Below are 11,773 nucleotides of genomic sequence, written 5' to 3'. Positions count from 1 at the left end.
CATGCTAGTTGAGAAGAAATCTCAGTTGTAAGAGATTTCTAGCTACTCCCTCGGGTGTTAGATCTATGTGTTCCGGTGTACGCATTACACCGATTTGAGGAGATGCAACCCCTGATCGAGTTGGGGTTGGTGTTTGAAAAGAAGTGAATTCCTGGAACATAGTTCCCGGTGGAATACTTGCGGGAGTAGAAAGAAACGTAGATTTGACCGGTGAGATCCGACCAGAATTTGGTGTTTAATCGGTGTTGTTAGGCACTTGATTTACCTGACCGAGAGACTCGCTTTCAGACATGATGTAAAGAGAAAATGGAGCTACACAACTGGTCTTTAAGATAAAGTAAGCAGTGTGGCCCCACGGTGGGCGCCAACTTGTTGATGCAACAAATACAAGACCAAGGCCTGTAGCGATGTCTCCGGGTAAAAGGGTTCAAGGGTTTCGATTAGCCTAACGCAGGTCCTGGGGTCCTCCCACGATTGTAGCACGTGGGGTTGGATCACTTGTTTGTTGATCACTTTTGATTCTAGCTTGAAGGGAATTCAAGCCGGAATGAAGTTGTTAGCGAAGCAATGCCGTTTGAAGTGAAGAAGAGAAGCAAGTATGAAACTTGTTCTCAAGAGAAGAGAGAATATCAGAGAGTATGTGTTAGCTCAACTGATCTGGTGTCCCTGATATGGTTGTTGGAGCTGGTACTTATAGATAAGATGTATTCTATAAGAGGAAGCTCGTGACCATGGATCCAAGGCTATAGTGGAGGAATTACCCGTTTGGGGGTTGGAGGCTTTAAACCTGTGGATAAAAGGTTGTTCTCTGTGCACATGTTCTGTCTGTGCAGAAATGGTTCACACGTTAAGTGCTGATGTGACCGGACACTATGCTTGTCCTTTTTACTGTTCACCTAAGTTCGCGCGTATTGAACCTCTCAACCTTTTAACCTTTTAACCTGTTATGTATATTAGTCATTTTATTGAGATTTGGGCTACCCCCGTCATCAAGTATCATCAAGCTCAGGTTCGGCTCAACTCGTTTACACTCTTAATAAACGTGTTCCTGATTCATTTTTGGGGGATCAACTAGTTATTAATTGCAACCATCACTAGTGCTCTAGTGGTGGCCACGGGTATTTAAGTTCCATCTATGGTGGGTCTGGGTGAGTTTTCCCCTCCAGGTCTCAAGTTCGAATCTGGGTGATAGGTGTTTCTCATTGAGGGGTTTAAATTAGGGATCTATTGTGCGAGGAGGCTCTCTAGCGCGGACCAAGTTAACACAACATAAGCTAGACCTCTCGACATTCGTGAATAATTAACACCTTTAAAAAAACTAGTTATTAATTGCAATAAATGATAATTGAGGGACGATATATATAATTTACCTAATCTTCCTATTATAATAAATCAAACCTCAAAAATCCTAGGTGTCACTCCCACAGCCCTCCTCCCTTACCTCTTTCCTACTTATCACTCCCTCCTTCATTTGGTCCACATGTCTTCTTCTCCTTCTTCCGTTCATTTGTTAATTTATTTAATATATAGTTGCTAAAAGTTGCTAAATGAGAACAGGCTAAAGACAAAAAGTCTTCTGACAAGCTCTATAACTCATCACGTGAACCTTTTCAAATTTCAAACCATGAGCCCTTTTCATTTTCGTTCTCTCTCTTCCTCAAAGTGGATTTGGATCTGTGGATTCAAAAGGAAAAAGAATCATTTCGTTCTCTCTCTCCCTCAAAGTGGATTTGGATCTGTGGATTCAAAAGGAAAAAGAATCAGAGATGTAGAGACGTGTTGTTGATCTACAATATCAGAGTGGAATCAAAATCCTCATCTTCATCTTCCGACTTGATACAGAGCCGGTGTGGGATCTGAGTTTGTTCTTCATCTAGGGTTTTGAGGGTTTTGATGATGAGAGCAATTGGGCTTTTAGTGGGATCTGAGTTTGTTCTTCAACAACAATGGACACCGATGAGGTAAAGTCACAAACTTTAACCGTTTTTTTGCCAAAAAATGTTAATGGGGTTTGATCTTTTTTTGTTAAAGATTATTGGGGTTCGATCTTTTTTGTTAAAGATTGTTGGTGTTTGATTGTTGCAGAGATTAATGGCTTTGAAGAAGGCGTATGCGGATATTATTCTGAACATGGAGAAAGAAGCAGCGAAGAGGATTATGGTGTCTGAACGGAAAGTTGTTCGGTTGGAGTACGAGCTTAAAATTGCTAAAGAAGATGCGGTTCAGATGCTTATGAGGGTTAAACAGATGATGGATTGTAAGGTATGGGTAAAAGGGGTTTTGAAATTTTGGATTTTGATAAGTGGGGTTGAGTTGGATGAGTTTGTTTTGATGTTGAGAATATCGGTTTGTTAGTTTGTGTGTTTTAGGTTTGTTTTGGTTTAAGATTCGAGAAAGGTTTGGGTTTGTGTTGTTTGGGGGTGTGGTTTAGGTTTAGGTTTTGGTTGTGATTTGGGGAGTTTCTTGTGGTTTAGTGTTGGTGTGAAGATGTATGAATATACATGATTTTTTTTTTTGGTTTTACAGGTCTGTAGGGATAAAAATAAGCAGCCTCGGATTTGGAAGGATGTTAGTCATGTCAAGGGGTGAGGTATTATAACTAAGATTGTTTATTTACTTTCAAATTCTTTTGGTGATGAAATGTTAATATGATTTTTGATGAGTTAATAAACACCTTTCTTCATGATATCTTGCCCTAGGTTTTCATCCAAATTACCTTTCTGTCATTTTTTTCGTTTCAATTTTCTCAGGTACGAATCGATATAGGTTTCTGGATCCATCGATCTATCGATCCTGTGTATCAATCTATTTATCAAGGTTAGGTTTCTGGTGTTCCGTTCAGTTGCTGTTGGTTTAATTTCAGTTTTAATGTTTTAGTGTTATAAGTTTGTGATTAGGTTATATTAATTGTGCTTGATTTGCTGTTAAGGTGTAGTCTCTTTGGTTTTGTAAGGATCTGAAAGTAATTGTGATTAGGTTATGTGAGTTTGACGATTTTTTCCTGTCCTTTGATTTCGATTGGGTGTTTAGTGTACATAATTGGATTAGTTGGCTTCATATTCAGATATACTAGGTTGTTGTTAAATCTGATGAGATTTGTTTATATGTTCTGCGATTTCATCTATTTTGTAATTTTCCGCTTCTTATTCAGGTATACTAGGTTGTTGTTAATATTGTGAACTTTTATCCTTCATCGAGATCGAAAAATGCAGCAACAACTACAATCTCTAATGGAAACTTTAAGCACAACAGAGCCACATTATATTAGATGTGTAAAGCCTAATACTGTTTTGAAGCCGGGAATATTCGAAAACGACATTGTTTTGAATCAATTACGATGTGGAGTAAGTTTCATTTCTCCAACATGATTAATAATTAATTACACTAATGTAACGATATATTTAACTTTTTTGTTTGTTTTATGATAGGGTGTGCTAGAGGACAATTAGGATTAGTTGTGCCGGATATCCAACAAAACGAGCTTTCGATTAATTTCTCAAACGGTTTGGAATGTTGGCTCCAGATGTTCTAGATGGGTAAATATGTAATTATGTTTTGTGTTTACTATTCAATCTTAATGTTAATGAAATCAAGTTAATAAGCAAGGATTGATATGCAGGTCTGATGAGAAGTCAGAATGTGTAGCGATTTGTGATAGATTTGGACTAAGGAATAGAGCATCTCGGTCTGCTTGTGAAGAAGCTCTGCTAGAGGCCAGCTGTCATGGACGAGGAGGGAAGTTTATTGAGTTGCTTATGGCTTCTGACCTGGTCCGGGCCAACATTGTTGTGCATGCTCTTGTCACCGCATGCTGTAGAGGGTTTACAGATGCGGTCGATACTCTTTTGAAGGTATCCAATAGATGTTGTAACGTGGGCGTGCCTGGTAAGAAGTCAAAATCAGCTTATGTTGAAACAAGCCATTTGTTAGTATCAGGCATTACGGGTCGGGCCGGGTTGACCTGCTAACATCCTTTTGCCATCTAATGATTTGTATATCTATATGCATAGTATATTATAAAACATACCAGCATATCATTTATGAATGTAGGTGCAATTTGAGACGACAACACATGAGATCTAGGATGACACCAGCAATAATGTAGCTAACCAGTTCGTTCCTGTTCTTAGGTCCCACCGGTGTTGGGAAAACGGAGCTTGCTAAGGCTCTTGCAAGATGATGAAAAACTCATGATTAGGATTGATATGTCTGAATACATGGAGGAACACTCTATTCCTTTTCAGTTAGTCGTTGTCTGCTTTCATATGTTAGATGAATAGCATTGATTAAAATGTGTGCGTCTATTGATTCTTTTTCAGTTATGTTGGTCATGAAGAAGGTGGTCAACTTACTGAAGCCGCTGGGGAGAGAGGCATGATGGTCATTCGCAGCATCATAGCAACAGTCGAAGACATGGCAGCCGCCGATTCACCACCTAGCTCTAGCACCGACGAATACACCTGCAGCCTTGGCCCTCGATCTTTCAGAAAAGACTACAGTTCAAGCTCCTCGGGTATTAACCACATATTCACTCACACATGCATACAAATAGTTCAAATAACACTTAAACACCCTGCTATCATGAATAAAGTAGCAAATACCACAAAGGGAAATCAACTTGAAGGGTCAACGCAAAAATCCTTTTGGTTCTAGGAATATCTGTGAACATTTAATCCTTTTGGCACCCGCATCTGAAAAGGTTGCCCTACTTAATGATGAACAAGTCAGTTCAGCAGAAACGATGCATCGAATTAAGGTTGCCCCACTTAATGATGAACAACTCAGTTAAACAGAAACGATGCATCGAATCAAAAGAATTTGGTCGATTGGTTAATGGCCACCAACATGGTCGATTGGTTAACCGCCCAAAACGGAGCCAATTCACGGTGTGAGATACAAACAGTTCGGTTTTGGGCCGACCATAGTTAACTTTTATTATTTATACATATACTATTTTGGAACATGTAGTTACGTATGTATTATAATTGTGAAGCATATGATCATTTTAAAAATAATTATACAAAGTAATGATTTTGATTTTTTTTTAAAGTTGGTTAAAACTGCCAAAAGCGAACCATCAAACCAGCCGATTTGTCATTCCTCTAAACCTTAGTTAGGACATGTTGAAAGTTGACACGGTTATAATAACATGTATCTTCTTTGGTACCATAAACATGTATTTTCTTTGGTACTGTAAGTAGCCTACTTGCTTTCTTAATAAGTAGGATCACGAGGGGCCAAAATTGTTTTTAAACAAACAAAAAAGGTGAAACAATCTTGTAGTAAGCATTTATCTTTTTTTTTTTTATATATTTTGTTTATACATATATGCATATGTTAAGGTTTTGAAACTTAAATTAAATTTTAAAATAGCTGATGACATGAGTGCAATATTATATGCCAAACTTACAGAAAGATTCGGGTTTGGACTTTTGGTATGTGGGCTAAATGCATTTGACACGAATGCATGTTGAAGGTTAATTTTGTAACTTGCAAGGTTAATCATGTAATTTGCGATATTTTAAATTAGTTTAGGTAGTGGTAGGATGTTATTAGGCTTCTTTATGGTATATGTGTGTTGTTATCATTTGTGATCAATTGAACACATGTAGTTACTTGAATCTACTTGATGACACTTTGGTCACTGATGGATTTATTAAAGCGGATGACTTGAATCTACTTGATGACCCAACATAGTACATCAGTTGTTTATAAAATTCAATAAAAAGGAACATAAAAATGATGGTGGGTCAAATAAATATGATAAAGATTGCTTTGATATTATTGCTCTATATGTCGTTTGTTAGACCACCCATAGTGGGGCGTGGTTTTTAAAAAAAAAATTGAAAAAAAAACGCCCCAAAACGCCCCTCCCCCCACTACACCGGGCGTTATAAAGCGTTTTTTTGAAAGGTTTGCATGTTAGGCGTTTTATTTAAAACGCTGAAGTGCTCATAATGTGGCCAATAGGAGTGTTATTCAGTCTGACAACCCCATTTTTGCATGTGATTGTGTTTGACCAGCCAATCACCATTTGTTTCCTTTTTTTTTTAAATGATTGAATGGGGGTTATTGGCATAATGCCCCACTACGCCACTTTTGCTATAATGCCCTAACGCTGACTAGGATGCCACGTGTCGGATAATGCCTCATGGTGGGGGCATTATGTTTGTTCACCACTACACATGGTCTTAGCTATCTAAATGGGTCGAGTTTGTGTAATTCGTGTTACATAGCTAAGTAAAAGGGAAGGAGTGAAGGACTAATTTCACCCAACCAAATGTTAGACCTGTGTTCTTTAAATATGCAACAATAAGTTGCTTAATAAGTTTTAAGGTTTTTTTTTTTTTAAATTCAGGCCTATATGGATTGCTATGGAGGATACCTAAGATATCAATGATGGTGATGCAATCTCTGTAAAGGTGTATGCTTTCACATATTTCAAACAATTGTACATATTTTATTTATTTATTTTTGTTGTTTCTTTGTCTCACAAGAAGTTGTGAGTACATTGGTTCTTGGTTAATTTTAATCAATTTGATTATGTTTATGAACGCACCATACAAGCTTTTCATGGCTTTTGGCTTATCTGAAAATACATATTTTTACTGCGCTACATCGAGGAACCAGCCATAAGCCCCTTTTAGTATCTAAAAACATCTTAAATACCCTTCCTAGATAATCTCTTAAAGATCAAAGATACATGCTTATTTATTCAAGTCTCAAGTATTTTTAAATGAGATATAAATGAAAATAAATATTTGCCAAATTTAATATAACTTTTTATTTTTATTTTACAGTTCTTGGAAAGAGCCATTTGGACATCATACATGGGGATTGCGTCTCATAACCGAATCGTACTCTCAAGCATTTGAAAGTGAAAATAATTGAATGGATAAGGAACTCGAACCTGAATTTATCATGTTCCATCTTAAATCGTTAAGCTTGCTTTTTTTCTTTTCAAATAAAAGGGCATAACTTTCAGGTTCTGTTTGATGCTTTGACCGTGTGCTTGCGAGCGTCCTAAGCTACGAGGATCGAGTGGAGATCGTCAAAATCGAGTATAGGCACAATGGGAACCCGGAATTTCGTTGGGTTCCCCGCTTTAATATTTATCGTTCTTTGTAATTTTTTTCTTAGAATTTATTATGAAGTTTTTTTTTTTTTTTTTTAGGATTTATTAAGTTGTTTTTTTTTTTAATTTTTTAGGATTTATTAAGTTGTTTTTTTTAATTCATTAGGATTTTATGTAATATTTTTTAAGTTAATTTACTGGTGTGTTTTATTTTATAAATGTCAAAATATAAAAAAAATACTTTCCACATGTCCACCCACACCACTAGCCCACGCCGCTCTCACTCCCCACTTTTTTTGAGTGGCCTGTTGGAGCCCATCTTCGCGACATGTCTACCCAAGCCCCCAATCCAAGCCCCTCTTCCAGTAGTCTTAATAAACGGTCTTTTGAAGTGAGCGTGAACAAAAGTTACCAAGAGTTGGCCTCGGCACACGCCATGTCTCTAGCATCATTAATTCCCTAAAACCTGTTTTTTTGTCTTCCAATGTATGTGTTTTAACATAGTATTAAATTTGAACTTAAATAATTAGTTTTTAGTTAAAGGTGCGTTTAATGCAGGCATTAGCAAAATGGTTTATGCAATGGTTAAAGTTACCAAGAGTTGGCCTCGGCACATGCCATGTCTCTAGCATCATTATTCTCCCGATGTTCTGAATGGTCTTAAAATTTCCGGTCTGTCTAATCATCGATTAGTCCTTAAAGTTGGTGTACCTGTAATGTTGCTTCGTAATATTGATCAACAAAATGGTTTATCAATGGTACGAGACTACGGATTACTAAACTTTATAAACGTGTTATAGAGGCTGAGATTATATCACATGGTCAGCTTTATATTGCGTTATCAAGAGTTAAAAGCAGAGCCGGTGTGAAGTTGCTTACACTAGACAAAGATTGAAATGTAACGAGTAAAACAACAAATGTAGTCTACAAGGAAGTTTTTTCCGGCATTTGAATAGTTTTCTGTTTTTTTTCTTCCAATGTATGTATTTGTACAAAACATTTCATTTCAAAGTAAATAATATGGTTTTGGTTGAAGCCCGCATATTACGCGGGCATGTTAAGAAAAACTCGTGGTAGAAAGGACGTTAAAGTGGTGTTAGTATGAAGAGGTTATTCAATTATAAGAAATCAAATATATAAAATTATTCTGTAAATATAAATTTTTATAAAACAACCTATCACCCGTGAAATCACGGGTATATAACCTAGTTCGTCTATATAAAGACATCTAGCACCGCCACTCTCTCATTCTCTCTCTCTCTCTCTCGTCCCATACACTTTTAAAAGTTATGCACACTGACACAACCAAAAGCTAAACGCGTTTCAATTGGTTAAAAGTTCTCCATAAATTATCACCATTCACTTTGCATCATCAACAACAACAATCATGATTCTTAAACTATATTTCAGGATCATCAATCTGTAGATTCACTGGATTCCACGTATGTTCCACAATCATTTTACCGTTTTGCGTTGTGTTTTTTTTTTTTTTTTTTACTTTTTAACTCTAACTGTCCGTTAAAACATTGCACTTAGCGATGAGATCGGTACTGGTAACAGTATAACACTGAATACACCTTCTAAGGCTAAATATAAAACCGAATAGTGTACGTGTATGTTCAGTATGATAAAATACTGTTAAAAGTCACGAACCGGTATATATTCTAAACCGAATATGTTTGCATACTGGTATCGGTATTCATTCTGAAATTTATTATTAATTGAAATGTTAATTGTTTGTTTTGAAACTGCAGAATCTGGACTAGAATCAACGAAATCTGTGTAAAAATATGGGGAAAACAGGAAGAGAGTGGACTCAGATCTACGCAATTTACGGCATGGACGATTATCAAACACCGATCTTCCTGTTAATTCATGCGATCATCTTCTCATTATCTTCGGTTCTGTTTCTCGTCTACTTCGATTCGATATGCTCCTCGTTCGAGCCGATTCTCCCGTCCACCGGCTTCGCTAGATTCGCAGCTGGATTCACCGGCTCCGTCACCGCTCTTTCAGGCGTATGCCTCTTCTACGCCGCGGGCAACATGTTCTACTCCTCCGTAGCGCTCCGCTGGGAAATGGCTCAGCGCATGGTTGCCACAGTAAACGATTGGTCAACGGTTAAAACCGCCCTCGACGTAGGATGTGGCCGCGGCATCCTCCTTAACACGGTCGCAATGCAGTTAAAAAAAGAAGGAAGCTCTGGCCGAGTCGTTGGATTAGATCGGAAAAACACGACGTTGGCTGTTCTTCGAACAGCCGGTATGGAAGGTATTAGACACAGTTGTAATTAGTCATAGTATAGGGTAGATTATGTAAATATAGCCGGTACGGAAGGTAGTCGATACTTGGTCATGGTGTATGGTAGATTATGAAAATGTAGCCGGTACCGAAGGTATTACGATTATAAGTATTCATAAGACGGGTGACGCCGGTTTGACTTGGATGGGAGACGAGGTTTTACCGATTATTCCACTGTCGTGCCTTCGGGCGGGTGGAGGTCGGGTTTCCACGCATCTGAGGAGAGCCAAGGGACTGGCCGCGGTCGAGTAGTCGACCTTGGCCACAGTGTCCGGTGTCATAGTGGTTGGCACGTCATTCCTTGCTGTTCAAAAAAAATAAGTAGTCATAATAGGAGGGTGGATTATGTGGAATAGGATCAAATACAAACTCTCCTAATTATAAGAAGGGTACAAATACTCCTAAAAAACGAAAAAAAAAAAAAAACCCAACACTCACCACCACCCAAAAACCTAAACCCCCACCCCCCACCTACCCCCCTCCCCCAAAAAAAAAGTTGCCGAGGGGGGGGGGGGGGTAGGTTTTTGGGTGATGATGGGTGTTTAGGATTTTTTTAGTTTTTTTTTTCCCGGGGTGGGGGGGTGTTAGGTTTTTGGGTGGTGGTGTGGTGGGGTGGGGGTGGATGTTTAGGTTTTTAGTGGTGGTGTAGTGAGTTTAAGTTTTAGGTTATTAGACAATTGTCACTCTATTAATCATTCTTACACTTCTTACAATTAGAAGCTTTTGTTAGAATAACTTAACCCTAGATTACGTAAATATAGTCCGTACGAAAAATATTAGACTAAATTATAATTAGTCATAGTAGATGGTAGATTACGTAAATATAACCGGTATAAAAGGTGTTAGATATAGCTATAATTGTTCATAGTATAGAGTAAATTGTGTAAATATCTGCATTTATAAATATCCGTTGTAAAATCTACTTAACATTCTCTTTGTCTTGCCTTATTTGAAGGCGTGGAGGAGTACGTCACGTGCCGCGAAGGTGACGCGCGGCGGCTGCCATTCCCGGACGATTACTTTGACGTGGTGGTATCGGCGGGGTTCGTGCACACGGTAGGGAGGGAATTCGGCCAAAAAGCTGTCGCGGCGGAGGCAGAACGGATGAGAGTGATCGGAGAGGTTGTCAGGGTTTTGAAAGGGGGTGGCGTTGGAGTGGTGTGGGACCTAATGCACGTGCAAGAGTACGTGCAACGGTTACATGAATTGAAAATGGAAGATGTGAGGGTTTCTGAGCGTGTAATAGCTTACATGGTAAGCAGTAATATTGTGTCGTTTCGGAAGCCACGTAAGCATGTTGTGGGTCCAAGTGAAGTTAGATTAGATTGGAGGAGATTTAACAATATATCTGAAGGGGTATGGTCCCAAAACGACCATTACCCGCATCAAACAAACCCCTACCAGTAAGCAGACCGCACCCATGCGGTTACATACTTCGAACCCATTCGGTCCGAAGATGAATAGCTTGACCCAAGTACAAAAGAAGATGAACATATCGATGCGGCTGGCACCGCATCATATGACCATTTTCGTCACGACAAGGGAAGCGAGCAAATAGTCTCCACATACGATGATGCGGCCAACACCGCATCTCGCGTATTTCTTGATCACAAGTAGGAGACGCGGTAACTTCAGGCGTTACCGCATGCAGCGATGCGGCTCGCACCGCACCCTGCATATCCAACAAGTGGACTGACACGCCATGCAAGTGGCTGACACCACGAGGCAAGTGGCGCCGGCGACAGTCCCCTGTCAGAGCTATTAAAGCAATGGGCTGACGTGGCGTAACCCCCACGGCCGGCGAGACTGACACACCTGCAACGGTGCAGCTCGTCGTCAGCCCATCCATCAATCTCCTCCTTCACTCCTCGGCTATAAATACCGACCCCAAACCAGGTTTGAGGTATCTCTTCACAACTCTCTCACTACTACTACTATCTTACTTTGCTTCCCAAGCAAACTACTGATTCTCACGCCGGAGAGTGGTAACAAGGAGCACCCCCCACCCCATCCTCCTTGTTACGAGTCACGGCTTGTTTCCTTGTGCAGGAGATCATCCACCGGTGACCCAGCCAGCGATCTCCGAGAGGAAGGGATATATTACCTTTTCCGCATCACTCACGAGCACACGTGAAATATGCGGAAGTGACACACATGAACCCATTCAGATGTGTCAGATGCTCAGAACCAGTGTTGTTCTTTGGACTGAACCGCATTCCAGGAACAGCCAAACCGCATTGCCTTCATTCTCTTCAAGCTTCAAATCCCTCCTGTCCGGTTCACAACCACAGAGGGTGCATGAACAACTTCTCCAGCAAAAAGAAGGAAGGGAATCTACGCGACCGCACATCAGCAGCCTTGACTCCTGAACCTTCAAGAGCTACATCCGTGCAACAA

General features: G+C 39.5%; 1 protein-coding gene and 1 long non-coding RNA gene across 2 annotated transcripts; both read left to right on the top strand.

Annotated features, from left to right (window-relative positions):
* The first annotated feature begins 1,579 nt into the window (after positions 1–1,579).
* LOC110871488 lies at positions 1,580–7,064 on the top strand. Its single transcript, XR_002553782.2, has 9 exons — positions 1,580–1,961; positions 2,086–2,262; positions 2,527–2,590; positions 2,751–2,817; positions 3,152–3,344; positions 3,429–3,536; positions 3,620–4,513; positions 6,359–6,422; positions 6,801–7,064. It is a non-coding gene; the product is annotated as an uncharacterized LOC110871488 (long non-coding RNA).
* A 1,281-nt stretch (positions 7,065–8,345) lies between these two features.
* LOC110873763 lies at positions 8,346–10,765 on the top strand (the record flags this gene model as incomplete). The annotated part of the gene is made up of 3 exons (XM_022122751.2): positions 8,346–8,517; positions 8,830–9,346; positions 10,332–10,765. Coding segments are annotated over exons 2-3 (915 nt in total), but the record flags the coding sequence as incomplete, so codon positions are not given.
* Positions 10,766–11,773: the final 1,008 nt, after the last annotated feature.

Source organism: Helianthus annuus, chromosome 8 (genome assembly GCF_002127325.2).
Source record: "Helianthus annuus cultivar XRQ/B chromosome 8, HanXRQr2.0-SUNRISE, whole genome shotgun sequence".
Lineage (NCBI taxonomy): Eukaryota > Viridiplantae > Streptophyta > Magnoliopsida > Asterales > Asteraceae > Helianthus > Helianthus annuus.
This window is presented reverse-complemented; position numbering and strand designations above follow the sequence as displayed.